Source organism: Stomoxys calcitrans, chromosome 4 (genome assembly GCF_963082655.1).
Source record: "Stomoxys calcitrans chromosome 4, idStoCalc2.1, whole genome shotgun sequence".
In the NCBI taxonomy this organism is placed as follows: domain Eukaryota; kingdom Metazoa; phylum Arthropoda; class Insecta; order Diptera; family Muscidae; genus Stomoxys; species Stomoxys calcitrans.
The window spans coordinates 140,863,760-140,888,628 of record NC_081555.1 but is presented as its reverse complement, the minus strand read 5'-3'; the positions used below and the strand labels follow the sequence as shown (position 1 = coordinate 140,888,628).

General features: G+C 41.4%; 1 protein-coding gene across 5 annotated transcripts in view; it reads left to right on the top strand.

The window, feature by feature from the left end:
• Positions 1-24,869, top strand: part of LOC106088531 (rapamycin-insensitive companion of mTOR) — a 163,112-nt gene that overhangs the window by 126,681 nt on the left and 11,562 nt on the right. For all 5 annotated transcript variants that reach the window (XM_059367744.1, XM_059367746.1, XM_059367748.1 and 2 more), the window contains 10 exons: positions 11,701-12,220; positions 16,462-16,648; positions 16,747-17,105; positions 17,330-17,483; positions 17,565-18,078; positions 18,144-18,502; positions 21,646-22,031; positions 22,095-22,389; positions 22,450-22,613; positions 22,758-23,090. In XM_059367744.1, coding sequence (XP_059223727.1) covers positions 11,701-12,220; positions 16,462-16,648; positions 16,747-17,105; positions 17,330-17,483; positions 17,565-18,078; positions 18,144-18,502; positions 21,646-22,031; positions 22,095-22,389; positions 22,450-22,613; positions 22,758-23,090 — 3,271 coding nt within the window. The remainder of the gene's footprint in view (positions 1-11,700; positions 12,221-16,461; positions 16,649-16,746; positions 17,106-17,329; positions 17,484-17,564; positions 18,079-18,143; positions 18,503-21,645; positions 22,032-22,094; positions 22,390-22,449; positions 22,614-22,757; positions 23,091-24,869) is intronic.

The following is a 24,869-nucleotide window of genomic DNA, read 5'->3' as shown; positions in this document are numbered from 1 at the left end:
CTTGCCTATATAAGGAAAACGATTCAGAGATGCCGTCTTCAAGCCTGAAGTTGATGGTTGAAGCCGCTCCTGCGGGGAAAAAGGAGCCTCATTGTAGGAAGTGATGTTAATACACATCACCAGATATGGGGAAGTTTGGATGTCAACGGAAGGCGTGAACTGCTTATCGAATATATTATAAGTTGTAATCCGGCGATTTGTAATAAAGGGGATAAGCTGACCCTTATTACCAGGAACAGGCAGGAGGTACTAGATATTACCTTTGCATCGGAAGATATAGGCGCAGGAATATGCGACTGGGATGTGTTGAATGACCACAGCTTCTCTGATCATCGTTATATTAGTTTCAGCCTTGGAGAAAATACCGCAGAAGTGGTCCCTCGGCTAAACAGAAGAAAGGCGGATTGGGATAAATTTCGACACAAAGTGGAAACTGCGGACGATATAGAAAATATGCTCGGATCACGAAGGCCCTGAATGACTAGCTTGTGCCAGCATGTCATAGTGCCAAGCCTAGGGGCAAACAGCGACCGCCATGGTGGACCCCAGAGCTGGTTGGTCTAAGGAAGGACTACAGAAATTTCTTCAACAGGGCGAAAGCCACAAGAGCACCACACGATTGGGACATCTATAAGCTAAGAAAATATTAGGGCGAGCCGAGAAAGTCTCAGAACAAATCCTGGGTAGAAACACTAGAACTACTCGTTGGTACACATTTCCCAGGAAATTCTCCAACGGACAAAGTGGCGCCCGAAAAAGTTGTCACTGGTATGCATTCGTCGGAGGTTATTAGGAAAATTGTGTCCAAAAATCCTTTGGGCGATAAGAAGTTTAAACTTTTTTAAGTCGCCAGGCCCTGATGATGTATCAACGGTTGAATTACAAGCTGTGTCTGAAAGACTTGTTCCCTGGCTTAGGGATATATACTCCGCTTGTATCAGAATGTCATATATACCCGTCGGTTGGAGGGACACAAAGGTCATTTTCATTCCGAAAGCAGGAAAACCATACCACACGAATGCGAAAGATTTTCGTCCTATTAGTCTGTTATCCTTTATGCTGAAGACTCTTGTGAGGTAGATAGAATCATATGTTAGGGCAAAAATCCCTGGAGATGGCTTGGCTCGGCAGCAGCATGCATATAGTAAAGGCAAGTCCCTTCACGACCTTGTCGGCTACATAGAAGGTTTTCTCGCTGTCAAGGAATATACAATGGTAGAATTTCTTGACATTGAATGTGCTTTCAATAATGTAAAACCGACGTCAACCATGAAGGAGTTAAAGTTTCTAGACATCAACTCCACTATAAGAAAGATTATTAGTAACTTACTTACTGAAAGATGCATTATGGCAGGCTTTGGATCTGGAGATCGAAAAAGATGGGACAGCATAGAAAAACCCCATGGAGGAATATAGCCATTAACAATATACTTTGGAATATGGCCATTAACAATCCCATGGCAGCTGGTTGTACGTACCGGATTGATCCGATGGATTCCTTCATCGGCACGGGCTGCCGCCTCAGTGTACGACAGGCCGCTACAACAACAACAATATATTATTGTCTTTGCAAGAAAAATTTGGAAAAGTGGTTGCGTGTGCTGATGACGTGGTCATTGCGGTTAGGGGAAGTTTCCCAGTACTCTACAAAATATACTTCACGAAGCTATACGTGCAACAACAAAGTGGGCTACCGAAAGTGGTCTAGGCTTAAATCCATGTAAGACGGAAGTAGTTCTTTTCAGCAGGAGATACAAGTTGCCTACAGTGGAACCTGTCTCCTTGGGTGAAGAGAATGTTCCATTTAAATAAAGCGCAAAATACCTGGGTGTTTGCTGGACAGGAAATTGAACTTCCGATCCAACATTTTGGAAAGTGCAAGAAAGGCAACTCCTGCAAGAGAGCCATTGGCAATAGTTGGGGGTTGAGACCGCGTGTCATGCATTAGGTATACACTGCAGTTGTCAGACCTATAATGCTATATGGTGTTGTGGTCCGGTGGACGGCGCTTCAAAAGTCTACCTACTGCATCAAGCGGAGGTCCTTGCAATTAAGGAAGTAGTGGAATGGCTAAGATATAATGTCATTACGACGATTGACATAAGTATCTTCTCAGACATCCAGGCAGCTATTAAATCCCTGGAGAACGTATTTCTGAACACAAAAAGCACCTTCGACTGTCGCAGATCTCTCAACGAGATGGCTGAACAGTTCAAACTTCACCTGTTCTGGATGTCGGGCCACAGAGATATCCTAGGGAAATATAAAGCGGAGCAGCTTGCCAGACTGGAAATTACCCTACACATTCCAGGGATACTGGAATCTGTGAGTATGCCTCTAGCGACATTTAAGCTAAGTTTTCAGAACCAGGCCCGAAGGACAACGAATGAAAGATGGTCACAAAGAGGGGGCTGTGAGGATTCCAAAACTATGTGGCCTAATCTAGACTTGGAAAGGTCTACTGCTCTGCTGTCATTGGCTGGAACAGACGTCTCAGTCGTTGTGTCTGTCATGACAGGTCACTGTCTAACCAGAAAACATGCTGACACAATGAAAGTTGCCAGCAACGACTTTTGCAGAAGCTGTGAGGACATCGAAGAAGGGCGATTATAGAACACCTTTTGTGTATGTCCCGCACTAGCAGTCAGAAGGAGTTCCACTTTAGGTTCTCATTTCTTTGAGAACCTGTCTGATTTAGCAGATGTGAAAATTCGAAAGTTATTGGGCTTTTTAAAGAGATCTGGATGGTTCAACGGTAGGAACCAGAAGGCATCTTCCTTCTTCTGTTCCTGTGGTATCACAATGGACGAAAATGTCTGAGTAAGTCTGGTGGCAGATTGCCACCTAACCCAAGCCCGTCAAGGCAAGTTTTGCGACACTAAAGGCCTACAGACCCATAAGCCTTACGTCCTTTTTACTCAAAGCCATGGCAAGTTATGCGACACCAAAGCCCTACAGACCTATAAGCCTTACGTACTTTCTACTCAAAACCGTGTCCAGAATACGTTCGGACACCATGATAAAGAGTATGACATCCAGTGAATTGCTCAAATACAAACAGCATGCCTATGTCAAGGGAAAGTCGGTGGAGATTGGCTTGCAGGAGGTTGTGCATAAAATAGGAGAATCCTTCGATGCCAAAACATACACACTGGCGGTATGCATTGACATCGAGGGGGCTTTTAACAATGTGCGGACCGACACACTGATCCAATCCTTAGACCAGTACCGGGTGGACCCGCTCCTTAAAGACTGGATAAACCATATGCTAAGGAACAGGTGGATAAATTGTGTGTCCCATGGCATAAATATAAGGGAGAAAGTGGCACAGGGCATGCCACATGGAGGCATTTTATCGCCACTCCTATGGGTGAGCACCATAAATGACCTATTACGAATGCTGACTGAGGAGGAATTTGAACCCGTCTGCTACGCAGACGATGCTATAATACTTCTAAAGGGTAAGGATCCGAACGAGCTATGCAGAAGGGCCGAAAGGGTCTTGCATATGACATATGACTGGGCTAGACCCAGAGGTCTCAATGTTAACCCAGAGAAGACTGAAATAAGCCTGTTCACGAGGAAGACGAAGGTGGGCCAATGTAACGCACCACGTTTCCTCAATAAAACGATTTCGATATCTAACAAGGTTAAATACTTAGGTGTGATCTTGGATAGGAAACTGAATAGGAAGTGTCACATTCAGAAGCGTACTGAGAAGGCTCAGAGATGTTGGGCACTATGCAGACGGGCCGAAGGCTCGAAATGCGACCTGAATCCGAGGATAGTCCACTGGCCCTACAGGAGCGTGATAAGACCAATATTTACTTACGCCTCAGTATTTTGGTGGACTGCTATAGAGCAAAAGTGCAACATAAGGACCATACAACAGGTTCAGAGAACATGTTGTCTTGGCATAGGCGGAGCGATGAGGACCACCCCAATAAGGCACTGGAGACTATTCTACATATCCGACCCATTGACAAACAGATTAAGTGTGAGGCAGCCACTGCGGCTATGAGACTTAAGGCGATGGGAGAATGGATTGAGGATGGGAGCAAGTCATACCATCGCGGTATAATCGAGGCGACGATAGGAAACCTGGAAGGAAGGGAAGAGGTTTCCGATCGGATAACTGAGATGAACGTTGAAGTCGAGTGCGAGGCACTGCAACCATCGACAACCAACCATCTTGGATTGACGGAACCCTAGTATTGCCATCTGGAAGATCATGTTACCCGGATGGATCAAAACTAGGGGACAGAGTGGGCCTGAGGGTTTACATTTAGAACCCAGGAACTGAGATCTGTTTTAGACTGCCTGACCATAACACAGTCTTGCAGGCGGAAATCCGACCGATCACGGAATGCGTGAAGTGGTGTGGTGCTAACACGAGGACGTCGAGTGCGAACACCTTTACCGACACTAAAATTGCCATAAGGGCAATAACAACCAGGACGGTAAGGTCACGAACAGTCTTGCAGTGTAAGAAGGATATTAACGCCTTCTCTGAGGACGGCAAAATCCGCATCGTTTGGGTAGGGGGCCATAACGAAGTAAGGGGAAATGAAAGGGCAGACTATTTGGCGATGAAGGCCAGAGGACTGCCGTCAATAAACTTGGTTTACCCGAAGCCTTTTGGGTTTCGAGTTAAGGGAGTGGGCGACGAATGCGCATGCAACATTGTGGAACAGCGAAACGGTCGGTAGGACGGCGAAAATCTTATGGGGGGGGGGTCCAGATCGTGAGAAGACGAGGCTATTACTGAAAGGAAGCAAGAAGGAGGTCGATATAGCTATTGGTATCATAAAATTTTCTTTTTAGAGGTTACTTTATAGTTTTTAGAGCGCACAACAAGCCGATTACTGGCTTAGGTGTATGTCCATAGTGGCATGGGGCTGATTAATATCTGCACCCTCTTTTCAACCTAACCTAACCTAACACAGTCGCTGGTCTTGCACAAGTGCAAAGTCGGTGGTAATTGAAAATCTGTAAATGGATGACGAACTGCCAGGACACTTTGCCCTACCATCGACCGAGGAGAAATACATAAATAAAATGAGAATTATCAAATAATAATTATCGCCTTAAAAGGCAAAAAAAAATGAAAAATACAATTTTATGTTCATAGGAAATTTCTTTAGATTTACTATCGAAATATTTTTCAAACTTTGGCAAAATTTATTTCGTTAAAACTCTTTTAACTTTAATCGTTTTAAAATGTTTGGTCCTTTATGCACCCATGCCAGGTGTTGTTAAGTTAGCACTCCTTGGTACCGTGCCTCGGTCACATATGAATGCACAAAGTCTTGGCAGACATCACCTGCTCGGTCAGTCAGTCTGTGGCACAACTGTCAACGCCAGTGGCGTTAACCAAATGAAAAGTTCCCGCTACATGTGAGAATGTGGCATCCATACATGCCTGTGGCTTGAAAAAATGAGTTTTTAAAGACAAACTCTGAAAAAGTAGACACAAAACCTTCCTGCATAGTTTATGGGGTATAAAGAAGTGTTGCAGTTGCAGTGCAGGCAAAAACGACATTATGGGCGATTTTAATCTTGCCAACCGTAATCATATCATCAGGTTGCCAGTTTGAGTAGTGCATAATTTTCCGCTAATACAACAGCTACTCCAACCACCACCATCGCCATCATCAGCACACATCATCATGGTGTACATAGGGTTTTCCTCAAAAACACATTTGCTATGTTTCAGCATAGCATGTCGTCTCTTAGCACTGCCGGAGAAGATTGCCCTCTTAGGCAGGTAATATTAACCCTTTGCCGTGGTTAATTTGTATATTTCATTGTTTTAAACCCTTCTAACAAAATTGTTACCCAAAGGGGGAAAAAGGCTACAATTAAATAAAAATGCCACTGTGAAGCAAATGCAAGATCTACAAACAATGGCGTAGAAATTTGGGGGATATTCGGTAAATTTTTAAGAAAATTTTCTATGACAGACAACTTCGGAATCGGATAAAAACCGTCTCTCCAAAATGATAAGCCTGTGCCATTGAAGACTTATACATGAGCAAAGCAAGTGTTCGATAGTCTTCTCCATAACCTCATCAAGACAATTTCAGCAGTAAACATTATACGGGATTCCCAGTGCCCGGTTATAATTCCCCTGTAGTAGCCACATTTGGATGTGGAGGTAGCGATACTCGTCTTCGGACCGAGTGAACAACCTGGCTCCTGTCCATTGGATCGATCGCCGCGAGAACCTGATGGCCATTGATAATTGCAAAATACAAATTTGCCCATAAATATTCCATTAGGGAACAGGGGGCAAACTTCTCACATAACAAGTTTTAAGCTCAGTGATAAGGGCCCTCCTTTTTATAGCCGAGTCCGAACGGCGAAACGCAGTGCGACCCTTCTTTGGTGAGACGTTTTTACATGGCAGAGTACCTACTTAAAAATGTTGTCAGCATTGGGAAGGGATAAACACCGATGAAAATTTTGTCCGATGTCCTCGCCGGGGTTGGAACCCAGGCGTTCAGCGTCAAAGGCGGACCTGCTAACCTCTGAGCTACGGTGGCCTGCCATTGATAATTTAAAGGCGGCAATAACTCGCCTTGTCATATCTACCATCGTAGGCACTTTGCATTTAAGCAAGAGTCGTTGCCGCTTTGTCTTTCAATGAGACTCTTTACTCGATACTGCTAATTGTCCACGACTACTTCGTATGGAGCATTCCACTATACGCAACCTGTATACGCGTCCGGTGGCTCCCAGCCAAGCTGCTCGTGATAACGATAAACACCACACAGAGCTTAATATTCCAACCTGCGTGGTTCATAGTTATCCCGTAATAATGCTCAGTGACCTTTTATCAAAGGTCAGCCGTTCCATCGTCCTCCTTCGGACGACGGAAGACCAGACTGTGTAGGCAGTTCGACATTTATCTAAATATTCACCACCTGGCTCATCCTAAGTTTCGAAGAAGATAAATACCATCCCAGAATTCAGTTTATAGCACGTTTAGATGGAACTTTTTATGATCCAAAAACAAATCCTGACGTTTACACTGCGTTTTTGGGGTAACATATACAAGCGTACATGAATGTGCATGCCACACACATCCGTACACAATTCTTGAAAACAGTGGCATATGTTGGTTCTTTTATCGATTATTCTTTATGACTGAATAATCGATAAAAATACCGGATTTATTTGAGATTTACAAATAAAGCCTGCAAAAATGGATTTTATTTTTGTATGGTAAAACCTGCAAAAAAACACAGGATTTAGCACTTAAATCTCGAAAAGGCCATATATCCCGATTTTGTGGCCAATCTAAACGTACTTTTACTGTTATTTTAATGGTACAGACATCGCCCGCCAGTTCCACCAGCGTGCCGATTTCGAGGTTCTAGATGTAGATCACAAACCCACCCCTGACTTCATCTTGCAGCCATCTGTGAAGACCGAGGCCCATCCTTCTCAAACTCAGCATCCGTCTCACACTCCACTCTTTCAGGGAAGCGAATCCTGAAGATCCTATCATGAATCGGGTCTCGGCGTCGGATGGTTTGAGACGTTCTAAATTTTCTTAAAAACAAAATTTCGATATTTTCTAGGAAAAAATAGAGAAATTCTGGTAAGGGGCTTACCGCCTTTGAAATTTAGAATTTATGTGGACTTTATGGCGGCGCTCAAGACCTTGGGGTTGAGGACGTTGAGGTCGAGATGCGTGGCAGATTGTTTGGAATCCCTGGATAGGCTCTGGGCCCAGGATGTGTCGCTGACATGGGTTCTTGGACATGAGGAGATTCCAGGAAATGAGAGGCCGGACGAGGGCGCCAAGAGGGGTTCGTCTGCGCCGGGCGGACCAGTCATCGGTCTTGCCTACGTGCCATTTGTCAAGCTGCTGAATACAGTAGAGGCGATGGCCAGGGCGGAGTCGGTGGTTGCTGGGCTGCGAAGGTGCTATGGCCGGACCGGAGGAGGACGAGGGAGTTGCTGTCGTTCGATAAGAGGTCGATGAGTACTTTGACAGGGGTAATAACCGGACACTGTGTCATGGCGGCGCGCATGGGGATACCGCACAATGACTTCTATAGGAGTTGCCTAGATGAGAATGAAAGTATTGAGCACTTGCTGTGTTCCTGTCCGGGTCTGCAGAGACGTAGGCTCTCCTTTCTGGGCAGCCGTTTATTCTGTGATCTGGGTGAACTTGCAAACGTACCTCTGGTATCTCTCCTGAGGTTTGTTGAGGGTACAGGATGGTTCCGACGAGGGGGTGACACAAGCTCCGGCAGAGGTAGATCCGTGCTTGCGTAGGGACGGACGGTTCTTCATCTCCGCTTGGGTTTTTCCACTCCTACTGTCTTTTTCTTTTATTCGTGTATAACCTCTAGTATGAGGTCTAACATTTTCTTTCTCTTACCTTTCTCTCTCTAGGGTACCACAATGGGCCGAGTGAACTCACCTTTGGTGGGCAACCCATTCAACCTAACCTAACCTACAATTTCCAAAAATAAATTTTTACCAACATTTGTGTAAAAATCCAAACTTTAAGTAAAATTTGTGTAAAAATTAACAATTTTCTTAAAACCCAAATTTTTTAATATTTTTTTTTGGTTTACAAACTCAAGATGAGGGAAATTTATAAAATTATGATAGACTGCTCTCAGCTTAATTTCATACTTACGCCATTGTCTGCATTATGGCAGTCGTATCTTGGTCTAGGCCATGCTATTTAAATAACACGACATCATCATTAAGGGCAAAAGCCAGCAAACTGAATTGCAAGTTTATGCTCATGAAGAATGTTAGGCGAATCTTCATCCTTTCGTGTTTGGTGACTACACTTGAATAGCAGTAGTTGGTTATCCAGTCACTCATCCATCCATCCATCCATCACTCGGGTGCACATCCGGAGTGTTGAGTACTACTCAACACCAGGCTCTTAAAAATGTTAGGCACTAGGGCAACTCAATCCTTCTAGTGCCAACTGACATTCCGATGTCTATGCGGATGATGTTGGTTTGTTGGCCACTGACGACCACTGTCTGTTTTGTCGTCGTCGTCGTTTCTGAATGATTTGGTTAAAATTCAATTAAAAGCAATTTGCGGCGCTTATCCCTCATCTTAATGGTTTTTAATTGATTAATTACTTTATAGCACCTTTCAACGGAAACCATACTAACATACGAGTGCTCTACTGCTGGGTTAGAATGCCGCCAAAAGCGTTTCCCTTCTTCAATTGTTATCCAACTACCATAATCACCACCACCAAGTTATTGTCGTTTTCCTTCTTACTCGTACTTTGTAAGAGTACTACTTATTTGCTGCTTAGTATTTCCTTTTTTTATTGTTACTTCCTGTGAGTTTGAAAATCGTCTTAAGAACTGTGAAAAATTACACTGAAACTTTTTGCTCTGATAATATAGGCATTTGGCATTGTATTTAAGCTCTAAGCATAAGTACTTCTTATTAATGCAGGTCGGTTGGGATTGTAAATGAGCCAAATCGGTCCACGTTTAGATATAGCTGCCATATAAACCGATCTACCGGATATACTTATTGAGCCTGTAGAGGGCACAATTCTCATCAGATTTGGCTGAACTTTTCCTAATATCTCCAACCGATGCACCAAGTATGGTTACAATCGAAGTATGGTCGGATGGGATTGTAAATGGGCCAAGTCGGTCCACGTTTAGATATAGCTGCCATATAAACCGATCTACCGGATATACTTATTGAGCCTATAGAGGGCGCAATTCTCATCAGATTTGGCTGAACTTTTCCTATAATCTCCAACCGATGCACCAAGTATGGTTACAATCGAACTAAAAGTTATAGTCCGATTCGGACCATAAATGAATGTTGAACATTGTAGAAGTCATTGTGTAATATTTCAGTTCATTCGGATAAGAATTGCGCCTTGTAGGGGATCAAGAAGCAAAGTCGGGAGATCGGTTTACATGGGAGCTGTATGAAGCTATTGATCGATTCAGACCATATAAGACACGTATGTTGAAGGTCATGAGAGAAGCCGTTGTACAAAATTTCTTCCAAATCAGATGAGAATTGCGTCCTCTAGAGGATCAAGGAGTTAAGATCCCAGATCGGTTTATATGGCAGCTATATCAGGTTACGTACCGATTTGCGCCATACTAAGTACAGTTATTGCAAGTCATTACAAAACATCTCATGCGAAATTTCAGCCAAATCGGATGAGTATTGTGCGCTTTATTGGCTCAAGATCGGTTTATATGACAGATATACCAAATTATGAACCGATTTGAATCATATTAAACACAATTGTTGGAAGTGACACCAAAACGCAACGTGCAAAATTTCAGTCAAATAGGATAAGAATTACGCCCTCTAGAGGCTCAGGAAGTCAAGACCCAAGATCGGTTTATATAGCAGCTGTATCAAAACATGAACCGATTTGAACCATGCTTGGCGCAGTTGTTGGAAGTGATACCAAAATACCACGTGCAAAATTTCAGTCAAATCGGACGAAAATTGCGCCCTCTAGAGGCTCGAGAAATCAAGACCCAACATCGGTTTATATGGCAGTTATATCAAAACATGGACCAATTTGGCCCATTTACAATCCCAACCGGTCTACACTAATAAAAAGTATTTGTGCAAAATTTCAAGCGGCTAGCTTTATTCCTTCGAAAGTTAGCGTGCTTTCGACAGACAGACGGACGGACATGACTAGATCGATTTAAAATGACATGACGATCAAAAATATATATACATTATGGGGTCTCAGACGCATATTTCGAGGTGTTACAAACAGAATGACGAAATTAGTATACCCATATGCTATGGTGGAGGGTATAAAAACCTGCTATAGCTCTCATATAAACCGATCTCCCGAGTATACTTCTTGAGTCGCGAGATGCCGCAAATCTTATCCGATTTGGCAGAAAGTTTGCACGATGATAATTCCTATGACATTCAACAGATGTACCAAGTTTGGCTCCAATCGGTCTTTAATCTGATATAGCTTCCATATAAACCGATCTCCCGAAAATACTTCTTGAGGCTCTAGAGGACGCGATTCTTATCCTAGCATATAAAAAACCCATGGGGATTTCTTGTTATGACCTCCCATAATCTTTTTTTAGTTTCTGCCGATAAAGAGAATCCGTCCAAACACATTGACAAAATGTTTTCATTAGTTATGATTTCGATCTCAGATCAGATGACAAACCGGCTGCCATCGCCTCCGCAGTGGCGATTCTTACTACTAGGCTCAAACAAATCGCAAATTATCAAGATTGAAAACCGGTTGCCTCGCCAAGGACGTTCGCCTTCATGTGCAGGAATCAAAATTAGGGCCATGTAATATGTCAAGAGTTCATGCAGTGGCCTGGAGATGCTTGAGGAGCCATGTTTGACTTAAATTTTGACCAAGTTAAAGTCACTCAGAACCCTTACCTGATATCCATCGTTCCCTAGTCTACTATAAATAAGAACCACAAGTTCGGGCGAAAAAAGCATTTAATCTTGGCCTGCCTTTTTGTGACAAACTTAAATTAATTACTTCTTGACTTCCTAGTAAATGTTTCTAAATGAGCCCCACAACCTAATTTATAGAAATATGTAAATACCAACATTTAAATGTACATAAATTATTATTTTTCAAGCGTTTATAACTTACTATACTCTAACCAACCACATGCTAACTGGTGTTTTTTTGTGTTTCTTCTACTTCTTCTTCTTCAGTTTCAGAAGACTCGGAAAAGTATTATCGCTTGGATCCAAAGAAATCAGCTGCTGAGAATTGCTATGATATCTATTCGGCATTATGTTGCCGTGAGACACGCGATACCAAGCGTCTCTTTCTGCTCAGTGGTTTGGCTACATTGTGCCAACGACAGCAGTGGTTGCAGCAAAAACAACAGAAAACCCAACAACAGCACCAACATCAACATCATCACCATCAACAACAACACCAGCAACATCATCAACAACAGCAGCACCAACACCACACAACTACACCATCATCATCAACAGCAGCAACAACAACACCAACTAACAAATCATCAACACAACATGCATCCAGCGCTGTTTCGAACATTAGCGGCGGCAGCAGCAACAGCACTACAAATGCAACGGCTATTGTCACTGCTACAACACCCTCTGCTCTGGCCACCCCATCAACTATGGCGGCCACAGCGGCGGCGTCGGCGACATCAACATCTAAAAGTAATTTGGGATTTACCACGGAAGAGTTGCTTTACTGGTAAGTACGGATATGGCATAGATTTATTTTCAGCAACACACTAAACACCCAAACCTTCCATCCATCGTAGTAGCTGACATGGAAAACAATAACAAACTAAGACCACCTATTTAATAGTCAGACAGTAGACAGCTGAGCAGTTGTAACGGCCGTTTTTTATTTGTGGCTACACCATCTCACTTTTTTTCTCTCTTGTTTTACGTTTGTACTCCATGTTAGGTTTCCAGACAAATAAACTTCATTGAATGGCGTTAAGCATTAATGAGTCTTGCAAATAGTTTTTAATATATCTAGGCAAAAGAAATTATACTTTTTTTATTCAACATATAGGTATATCTTCAATATCGCAGCAGAATGAAACAAATTTGTCAGCTGTTTGTTACTGTTCAACAAACCTTTTTTTAATTAAGTGATTATTTATTATCGTGTCGTAACGTTAGATTTGGTTAAGAGAAACGTGATAAATTCAAATATGTAACTAGTTGTCGCTTATTTTCAGAGAAAAAGAAAAGTTAAACAAGAACTCAATCCGAGAAATAGAGCCTAAAGGGCACATACTTGTAGCATAGGCAGGAGGATCTAAAAAATATCAGAATTTTAAGTTGCATCAACATTGGTTGAGAAATTTGACTTCAAGAAGAAAAAATGTAATGCCGGTAATCTCAAGAACTCAAATCGATTTATATGGGGTTTACTTCCAAAAGGGGCCATGTATGCAATTTATTCGCAACATATGCTAGAAAGATAAGAAATATCTTCTGCGTAATTCAGAACTCAAATCGAGAGATGGGCTTAAGTGGCAGCTACATGAAGGAGTGAGCGTATGTTAACTAGGTTGGGCCAATTTGTAAAAAATGCTAATTTTGCCCATGAACTTTCCGTTAAGGACCAGGGCAAACATCTCACATTTCACTGAGTGCTAAACGATTCAAGTTTAAACTTAATGATAGGGGGCCTCCTTTTTATAGACGAGTGCGAACAGTGTTCCGCAGAGCGACATCTCTTTGGGGAGAAGTTTTTACATGGCAAAGTAGCTCACAAATGTCGCCAGTATAAGGAGGTGATAACACACATTCGGCTTTGAAGGCGGATATGCTATCCTCTGCGCTCCGGTGGCCTCCTGGACCAATTTGTAAGAACAATAAAACATACCAAGTGGTTGTACAAATTGAAATATACGAGAAATTTTTCTTCTTATGTTTAGAATTTATGGTGGAGAGTATAAAAAGGTAACGAAAGGGCAAGATGGAAATGTGGGGAACTGGTTGAACCAAGGACAAATTCTTAAATATAGGAAAATGGTTCAGCCAGCCAAAACAGGCCTCTAAAAAACTCAAAAATGATGAGAGGACTAAGTGTCTGTAGGACATGGAAAAGGGTGTTCACTCACTATCCAATTTCTTCTTGCAGTTGCGTGACAGTGACACAAAAGATACTTGACCGTCTCCAACTCTTCTCGTCATCACACACCCTTCAAAATTTCGGCTCTCCCGGAGTCCAGAGCGACGATATATACCAAAAGTTTCAATAGCCAGTCAGCGCTTGAAGGTCATGCTTCCTCAGACCCAGGATAAGTGATATCCTGTTCCACGAATTAATACGCAGAGTATTCACCACCCTGCAATCTGCTAGCCCACTCCTCATCCATGAGGTCATCGTTGAATATATCCACGCTGTAAAGAAATTCCCACAGGAGAGCGTTCGCTGATTTAGTTGCCCGATTTGGCCTAAGCAGAAGGTCCCTGAAAAAGTGGGGTACGTGTAGTCCATAGCTCCCTTTATGGGAAGCCTTTATGACTCCTTGATTCCTATTCGGAAAAATGACGTCTAACCCGTCAACAAGGAAGTTCTCTCCTGAAAAATCCAACGCATATAGCATGCCGCAATGCGTATAGCCGTCCCCCAACAACAACAAAAAAATGCTCAGTTTGAGAAGAGCGATCTTCATCGCCATTTCCGCGCCTTTCTCGGGCCACACCTCCATGTCCCAGAGCTTAGCTCCGCCGCGGTGCCTTGTACCGTCTTGTAAGACCTCTTGCGAAGGACGCAGTTCTCAAGAACCTGATGTCATGACATCCATCGGCGGAACCACCACCGTAAACTTTCTGTAGTCTCAGCCCCTATAGAGTTGCGACAGGAGTAGAACACATTTAGACTCCTTTTGACCATTTTCTCTATGTTTCTTTTCCAGCTAAGTCTCCGTTCAAGAATCACGACCAGGATCTTAACCTGCGGATAGAACGACAGCTCTTCCCTATCCAGGACAGATTCCTTGAAAACATCCTGTTTTCGCCTCCCAACGAAAAGTACCAGCTCAGCCATTCTGGGGTTTATGCTAAGCCCGTTGGCCTTCGCTCATATAGGCAGCTTTCTCTACGCTCATTAAACGAGGCCTTTAATTCTCATTCTTGTATGTAACTTTGCTTTTGGTAAAGCATCCTGCTATGGATGGCTAACATGTGCAAATGCAAATGTGAACTTCTCACACATTCAATTCAAATGTGTGGGAGAAGTTTTTACAGGGCTCTCCCTGCGGAGTTCCTCTGTTTAAAATCTTGCTAATCGAGCTCTCCACCATTGTTGCGTTGAGAATCCTGCATTTCTCTGTTGTATTAACCTAATTCACCAATAGAGGGCGGTCCTCACAGCACCTTATTTAAGGACAAAAAGGCCGACAAAGTGAAGTGCAAATGCAAATGTGAACTTCTCACACATTCAATTCAAATGTGTGGGAGAAGTTTTTAAAGGGCTCTCCCTGCGGAGTTCCTCTGTTTAAAATCTTGCTAATCGAGCTCTCCACCATTGTTGCGTTGAGAATCCTGCATTTCTCTGTTGTATTAACCTAATTCACCAATAGGGGGCGGTCCTCACAGCACCTTATTTAAGGACAAAAAGGCCGACAAAGTGAAGTGCAAATGCAAATGTGAACTTCTCACACATTCAATTCAAATGTGTGGGAGAAGTTTTTACAGGGCTGCCATAACATTTGTTTAATATGACACAGTACCTCACAATTGTCGCCAGCCTAGGAGGGACATTTTTTTCGGATTTTCTCGTCAGGATTCGAACCCAGGCTTACGGCGTCATAGGCGGACATGCTCGCCTCTTCGCCACGGGGGCCAAAGTTACGTGCCTAGGGTTGCTAAATTCCTTTTGATGTCGCCAACCGCAACATAAAGGGTACCGACCCTTTGGGCACAAAAAAAATCAAAAAGTCAAAAAATGTTTAATTAAAAATTTTGTTGAAAATAAATTTGCTTTCAATTAAAAAATTATTTGATTCAATAATATTTTTTTTAATGAAAGAGAAGCAGACACTTCACGACACCCGAATTTATTTGGGGAACCCTCGCGGGGTGTTTTTTTATACGGGTGTTCAGATTTTTGCTCAAACAACGTACCTCAAGTTCATTCCCCAGGAGGTAAACATCCGTTAACCTAATATAGAAATTAATAGGAATTTTCAAAAAATGTCAATCATTTTGTAATTATATCAATAAAAAAATTAATTGAAACGTTCAATAATTTTTTTAATTGGATCAATTAAAAAATAAATTGACAATTTTAAAAATTACAATCTTTTTTTTACTGAATATGTAATTTTTTTAATTGAACATTTTTTCAATTACTTTTTCAAAAACGGTGATTGATATTGTAATTTCCTTGATTGAAACAGTTTTATTTAAAAATTTAATGGGATCAATTAATGTCGTGATTGAGAACGATTTTTATTTTTTTTTTTCTATGAACAGGGCCTTTAAAACAAAGGATTTTAAAGTGAATGACCTCTTGCGGGGAATGGCTCGGTTTCCCCGCCTTTGGGTTGAAAACCACCTTAAACAATAACAGCTAAAGAGTTAGGACGTAGTACTACAAACGCAGCTGCCATCGGCACAAGAAGTTGTGTGGACCATGGTTGCACCATTTGCAACATAGCAGGCGGTATGCCATACGGTCCCACGTTAGGGCTCAAACGAATTATTCGCGCGGAGTAACTTCCGTTCCGTTATTCAATTCTCAGCCACCAACGTTAAGCGATCTTTTAATTTTTTGCAGTTGTAAATCGAATATTAAAGAAGCATCCTTGTGATCATCTATTAAGATCTCCAACTGGTCCTTTTTGGATATCTGATGTAAAAAGGACAAAGTGCAGGGAATTTACACACCCGACTCACCCTCACATTCACACAGTATTATTTGCTTACTAATTTGCCTTATTTTTCACTTTATTTTCCTTCCAGCTTGAGTGCTTCCTTAATCCATACCTTTACCCAAGTAAGAGCGGCCGCTATACGTACGATACGATATGTTTTGACAACCACCAAGGATGTCAAAGTGTTTAACTCTATTCAATTGCCTCATTTACTATGCCGGTCCATTGATATAATGTTGAAAAATGACGATGAACGTGTTCAAGCTTTGAAATTGGTAAGTCTAACCCACTCTCTCTCTCTCTCTCTCTCTCATTTCTCTCCCTTATAAATTATGATTCATTGCCTTTTTGTTGTTTGTTTTGCTTCTTTTAGATTCGTAAAATGTTAGCAATATCACCGGAAAATATAAGTCCGGTGTTGGTTCGTTGCCTGGTATCCCTGGCGGATACGGGCATCGAGGAAAGTGATAACCTCTTAAGAGCCTGTCTGGCCACACTCTGTGAGTTTGCTGTATTAAATCCAACATTATTGATATGTTGTGGCGGTGTCACCTCCATCACCCGCAATGTACTCGAATGTCACAATCCCCGAATAGCGGAGAGTTTGAGTGGTGTTCTATTGTATTTGCTGGAATGGCCCCATACGCGTAATATATCGGGAGTACGTTTGGATTGTTTGGCGGCGCCCTATTGCGATTATACATATCGACTGGGGATAATGGATAAGAATAAGTAAGCCTTTGAACGAAAACTAAACTAAAATTCTAAATTTGGTTTGATTTTTAAGATATAACACAAGATATACACCTGTCCATTGGCAGGTTGTTTGGTTATGCTGGTTCGTTCCGGTGCAAAAAATTTCATGAAAATCTTGTCTTTATAGGGCATTTCTATGAAATTTTTCTTTGGTCTAACATAAATTTTTCACACTAACCCCTTTTTTGCTTTTTTTTCAGGGATGCCCGTGAATTACGTTACACAAGTTGTCGTTTAGCTTTATTATCTGTATTGCGCAGCTGGACTGGGACCATTGAATTCTGTGATCCAAGTAAACCATCCGGTTTAAAAGCTATAGTTGATGCTTTATATTTAAATCAAACTGAAATTAGAGTAAGCTTTTGCCTAAACGACTTTCCGTTTCGTATGGAAACCTCCCATTAATGAGCATTTTTTCTTCTTTCTCTCCCACAGAAAGCAATATTGGAATTACTGTTTGAACTGTTAGGTCTTCCACAACCCACATGGACTAAGGAGTATGCTGTGGCTTTGCAGGCCGTTGATCCTTCGGATTTTCAGGATAATTGGCTATTATGCAATGGCTTTGTGGCCGCCGAGGGTCGTAGTATATTGCCTAGCTTAGCCGCACGTGCTCCCAATATATGCGAACAACATTTGGCCTTACAGTTGTATTGTTTTCTAGAGACTGGTCTCCTCAATGCCTTGGTTGAGGTTATTGTATCGAGCGACGATTCTGTTTCCGTAGCAGCCACTGTTCTTATTGGCAAGATATTGCATTTAATGCATACCCATTTACCACCGGACATATGCAGTACCAGTCCGGCACTGCCGAGTCTAATATCACATGCCACACGAGGTAATTTGCATGCAAGTGCTGCCATATCAGCATTGCAATGCTATCAGAAGATGCTAAGAAATCGCCCAGCTTCGAGTAGCTTATTTTTGGATAGTATTATACAAGAAGGAAGTGAGTAGGCAATACGAATTTATCTTGAACTGATTAAAACGAATGGTCCATTTTCTTCTTCTTAGCCCTCATAAATACAAAACTTTTTCGACGAGAAATCAACGCTCAGGATATACCTTTTGCCAGCAACAGTTTGCAATCACCACCTCCTGCCACCAATGCACCCGGGGGTCAATTTTCTTCGTTGGGTGCTGGCGGTGGCGGTATAGGTACTTTGGAAAGACCACGTTTGGATTCGGTGTCCTCAAGTGATGAATCAAATTCGCAATCATCCTCCACACGAAGAGCCAGTTTTCGTTTGAAATACAAAATCTTACCGTTCCTGGAGAATATCAAAGTGAATCGCTTAATAAAAGACTCAAATGTTTTAAATTCCAAGGATGGCAGTGGCTGGGATTGGGAAGTTATATCAACAATAATAAGAGTGAGTAAACAAACTAAAAAATAACAACAAAAAAAAATATAATTACATTTAATGAAATGTTGCCTTAAAAGGAAATCTCCAAATAAAGCCGCCTTGTTAGCGTTTAGACTCAGGAATTTAATAGTTCTCTGAATAGCCGGTCCCTGATTACGGTTATCAGGGACCGGTTTTGTACTTTCCTCACTGCCGAATGTCGTGTTTAACGCAGATGCCTGGCATCACGGCCCAAACCTGCGAGGTCCGAGGCTCAAAGGTGAATACAATGCGTCTACCATCGCCCCCACATGTGGTAACCCACACATGAGTAGCAAATTGATCCCACGTATTTGGACGTGTTCACCTCCTTGGTGAGGAGCGGAGCACTACCTAAAACTCCTTCCAATCTATGGGTCACGGCACCCGTTTGAAAACGCAACTCCACGCCGAGCTTATGCTCTACCCGCTATTTGGGTAGAAACCACAGCCACCACGTTGCTCTCTACTGCGGCCTCACCATTGCCAGGAACTGAAGTTCCAGGTTCCACAAACAGGACGCGGCAGCCCTCACGAGCTACGCCACACATATCTGCTTCAACATGGGACTCACAATCAACGCGGCCACCCTTACGGATGACCGAACACAACCACAAAAGCTACGGGAAACCTACGATGGGCAAACGCTGCTGCATCAACATGGGCAAGGCAGCTGCAAGGCCATGCGCAGCACCAAATCACTCGGTCGCGCCATTACAGCAACACCTCGTTATGGATAACTAGCGTGTATTCATCCCTCCACTAAGTCTTGTCCGTTTCCTAAGAAATACTTCCTGGGAAAAGGTGGCCAGCCTTGCAACAGTCTTCTCGTATTCAAAGGCCCTACTGAAATCCCACACCGCCTCGCTAATCCCCATCGCGCCCAAAACTCTAATGTCTGCATAGTACGGGCATTCCGTCAGTACATGCCTCCAGTCCTCAGGTCTCCCACCGTCGCACAGATCAGTCACGGACAAATGCCTCTGATGCAAAAATGCGTTAAAGGAACCATGTACCGTCAGTATGAAGCCCAGACTTAGGCCGAAACCAAAGTCAGGGCGGTCTCGTACGAACGTCGCGTCACGAATAAATTCGTAAGTCACCCGACCATTGTCACTGTTCGCCCATCTAGTTCTCCACCTATCATCAAGACGCTCCAAAAGAAGTGCCTTGAGCCGCCTAACATCCCCATCTACAAGTTTAGAAGCCGTGAGCCAATCCTCATACACTAATGGAATTCCCTTTTTTACACTATACAGAACGGCCATGTAACTCACGAGTAAATCAAGAGGGGCGCGCCAAGCAATACCTTTAGTGCATCTGTCGAAACAGTTCTACACACAGGCAAGCAAGAGAGGATCTTCTTTCGTGCCACCCTCTGACAAGAGAGGATCTTCTTTCGTCCTAAGGAGGATCTTCTTTCGTCCTAAGAGAGGATCTTCTTTCGCCCTGTCGCCGCAATTCCGTGCCATGCAGGCGCTCCACAAGTTGCGCAAGCAACAAATAGACCACCATATATGGACCGAACAGCGCGACGACTAACACCCTAATCTCTTCCCAGAACACGCTTAATCATACCGGCTACTCCAGTCATCTTCTCCTTCACCCGATCCAAATGGACCAGGAAACCCATTCTCTCCGAAACAGTCACACCCAGATATTTTACCAGCGCTACATTCCTGATGCTAGGTCCACCAGATCGAATCGTGGGTGCACGATTCCGCGACAAGATGCCCTTGGGCAACATTGTCAGTTTTGTTCTCAGCGATGTCAACATCAACACGATCGCTTCATTCGCGCACAATGCCCATGGCAAGCTCACCGCGAGTTTCCAGAGCAAGTCTGGAATGTCCTTCAATCAGGATGAGCAGGTCATCCGCATATGCACTGATTTTGAAGGACTCAGCGAGACGTCCCAGCAGGGGATCCATCATGAGGTTCCATATATATGGAGCACAGATGGACCCCTGAGTGCAGCCACGCTGAATATGCTTCGAAACCGTATCGCTAGGACTATAGCCCTCACTATGGAATACCAACAGCTAGGAAAATGTTCATAAACTCAGCACAATATCTGCAGCTACAACCAGATTTTCTTCCTCAATTCGCTGGTAGAATTTTTGGATTCTATTCTGCGATCACTTTTCATTTTTTCCCTCCGTCCAATGTAAAAGAATTTTTTACCGATATCTGTTCTTAGATTGACTCGTTTTTACTGACTGCAGGGTTAATGCAAAGACATTCCATAAAAAAAACTAGGGTCTTGACACTCAACAGAATAAAGCGGGCGAAAGATAGAACACAACAAACTGCTACAACAACAACTAATCTGACTGCAGAATCCCTGGCCGTTCCAATTGAAGTGGCTTGATTCCTGGAGCTAGATCTGGAGATGATAGCAGAGTCAGAATAATCTTTAAATGTATCAATCTGTAGTGTTACGACGAATATGGCTATAACAACAACAAAGGCCTTCATCGTCTCTTCGCAGGATCAAAGAATCACACTGATAATCGGAAGCCAGGGCGGATACAACCCCTCCTTGTAAAGTTTTTCTAATCACATTGCATTCATACTCTCCTCCAAGAAACTGAAAACCTATTGATAACCAAAAGCAGTAAAAGATGGGATAAAAGCCCTCTTTGCGGTGTTCCTTACGTCACAATATCCCTAATTGAGCCCTCTGTCAGTGATGCGTTGATAAACCGGTTTTTTAGAGTCGATAAAACACTCTAATCACAATCTTCCTAAACGAGCCCTCTGCTGTGCCAACGACCTTCATTCTCTCCTCGAAAATCCTACAAACCTATTGGTAACCAGAAACCACAAAATGGGGAATAAAGTCCTATTTGCGGTGTTTCTCTAATTACAATCTCTCAATCGAGTCCTCCGTCAGTGAGGCTGTCTTTCAGCAACGTATCAACCCAATTCACCAATAGAGGGGGATACACTAGCACCATGTTTGGACTCCAGAAGGCCGTCAATGTAAAGGCGGCTTCGATGTAGTCAGCCAAGGCATGGAAAAGACTATCGTCAGTTCAACAGATTTTAGCATTGTCCTGTATTGCATGTTATGCTCTTCAAATTTTTGATTAATATTTTTTCTCTTTTCTTCCCTCTCTCTTTTACAGTCAAATCTTATACGCAAAATGGAAGAACCCAGTTTAACGTTCCTCAAAAACCTCATCGATTTCTTTAAGCCCAGTAAGAATTGCTTTTCTCACCAAGATCTGGATCATGGCAAGACATTGCCGCCATATGTACAAGTGGGTTTGGATCTAATCGATTGGCTATTGGCCATTTATCCTTTGGAAAGTGTGCGTCTTTTGACTGATTTCTTTACGGATGTGGCCTCACAACTATTGGCGGTAACTACATCGAATCGGGCCCATGATTGTCTATTTAGTCCGCATCACATGGACACCACCATGTGTCAACAGTATTTTCTATTTATTGGACGAATGTGTCGAGCGCAAAAGGGCATAACGATACTAACGAACACGGCGGTATTTGAACAGTAAGTTGTTGGCAATGTTGTGCAACTAACCTTTGGCGGTATGTAAATTTTATGTCATTCTAGTCTCATCAACTTGGTGCGCAATACCGATCATGTGTGTTATGTAAAATTGATTGTCTCGGGCTTGGATTATACCCTGGACTCGGTTACCCGCAAAGTTTTGGAGAAAGCTTTGACCGATGCCAAAGATCGCAGCGGCCGCTATTATGCCACCCAATTCCTAATGGTGTTGCTTAGGGCCCGCATACCCAATTTTGAAGTTTGGGGTATACCTTTGATCATACAACAGACCAAGGACTATGATCGCAGTGTGGTCTTGGCGGCCATGGAAGTGCTAGAAGAGGCATGCCATGAAAAGGTAAATGGCCCTTCTATTATAAACAAAAATCAGATTTTGATAATTTTGCTTCATTTGCAGTATTATTTGGAGGAAATCGTTAGTCTGTGGCCAAATTTGAAAATTCTCGGCGATGTTGGCCGTTTGCTGATGGCACGCTATTACTCCCTGTCACGTGGTCTTAATCAACCCAAGGCGAAGGTTAAAGAAGAAATCGAATACTGGAAAAATGGCTACAATAAGAGGCGAGCGTGAAATCCCAATAAAAGTCTAGCAAAAAGCCATCAACGTCTTTTCAGTCGTTGAACTTTTTGTTTGACTTGTGAAGTTCTTGAGAACCATAATAACTGTCCCCCCCTTCTTCTCTCTTTCCCCTTTAATATCAATAGATATGTTTTAATTGTTGAGGCCGATACACATTCCAGTCTTACCCTGCATGTGCGTAACGAGGAGGGCTGCTATAGTCGCCGCAATTCAAATACCCGCCCCATTATAATACCCCCCAATATCCCAGCCCATTTGTATGGGCAAATGGTACAGACTACCCAGGGTACAACAGCCTTAAGGAAATTCGGTGATTTGCCACAGCTTTTGGATGTTATAAGTGCTGGCAAGTGTTCGGATGAGGCAGAATGTTTGGAATTGAAGGCGGCCATATGGGCAGTAGGCCATGCATCCACACATTCGAATGGTATTGAATTTTTCCTGGAATCGGGATCAAGGTAAGCCAGAAGAAAAATTAACCAAAAAATAATATCGATTTGACGAAATTTTCTATGAAAATCTAATTCGACCCATTGAATTTTGACGAAATTTTCTATATTCTGTGAAAATGAAAGTTGGACGAAATTTTCTAAGAAAATCGAATTTTGACGAAAAATTCTATGATAAAGAAATTGCGACGAAATTTCCTATGAAAATCCAATTTAGACGAAATCTTCTATGAAAATTAAATTTGGACGAAATTTTCTATGAAAATAAATTTTTGGCAACTTTTTCTATGAAAATCCATTTTGACGAGATTTTCGAAAAAATCAAACTTTGACAAAATTTTCTACGAAAATCAATTTTCACGAAATTTTCCATGCAAATCAAATTTTCACGAAATTTTCTAGAAAATCAAATTTCGACGAAATTTTCTAAGTAAATCGGTTTTTTAAAAATTAAATTTGGACGAAATTTTCGGTGAAAAACTAATTTTGACGAAATTTGTATGAAGTTCGAATTTAGACGAAGTTTTTTATAAAAATCAAAATATGACGAAATTTTCCATGAAAATCGAATTTTGACGAAAAATTCTATGATAAAGAAATTGCGACGAAATTTTCTATGAAAATCTAATTTTCGAAGAAATCTTCTATTAAAATTAAATTTTGACGAAATTTTCTATGAAAATAAATTTTTGGCAACTTTTTCTATGAAAAACCCATTTTGACGAGATTTTCGAAAAAATCAAACTTTGACGAAATTTTCTATGGAAATAAAATTTTGACGATAAAGAAAAATTTAAATCTAAATTTCGAAGAAATTTCTATTAAAATGAAATTTTGGCGAAGTTCCCCATGAAAATCGAATTTTGACGAAATCCTGGAGAAAATTTTCTTGGAAATCCAGTTTTGAAGAAATTTTCTATGAAAAAGAAATGCTCACGAAATTTTTTACTAAATTCAAATTTGGACGTAAGTTTCCACGAAAATCGAATTTCGAATATATTTTTTTATTAATTTTCTTTCTTATTTGAAGAAAGTTTTTATGAAAATTAAATTTTGACAAAATTTTTTATGAAAATCAAATTTTGACAAAATTTTCGATTTAAATTAAATTTTGACGAAAATTTTTTATGAAAATGAAATTTTAACGACATTTTTTATGAAAATCAAATTTTGACAAAATTTTCGATGGAAATTAAATTTCGACGAATTTTTTTATGAAAATCAAATTTTGATCAAATTTTCTTTAATATCGAATTTCGATGGATTTTTCTAAGGAGATTTAACGAAAATTTCATTAAAACCGATTTTTGACAAAATTTTTTATAAAAATCCAAATTCGACGATATTTTCTATAAAATCCAAATTTCGACGATTTTTTTTATGAATATGAACTTTTGACGAAATTTTTTATGAAGATAAATTCGACGATTTTTTCTATGAAATCCAAATTTCGACGATTTTTTTATGAAGATGAACTTTTGACGAAATTTTCTATGAAGATAAAGTTTTGACGAAATGTTCTATGAAGGTGAAATTTTCTAAAAAAAAAATGAATTACGAATTACGACGAAATTTTCTATAAAAATAAAATAATAAAATTTTTGAAAAAATCAAATTTTGACTAAATTTTCGAAAAAATCAAACGTTGACAAAATTTTCGATGAAAATCAAAATTTTTGCCAATTTTGTTTTTTGAAAATAAAATTTTGACGAAATTTTTTTATGGAAATTAAATTTTGACATTTTTTATAAAAATTAAATTTTGACGAAAGTTTGCATGAAAATGGA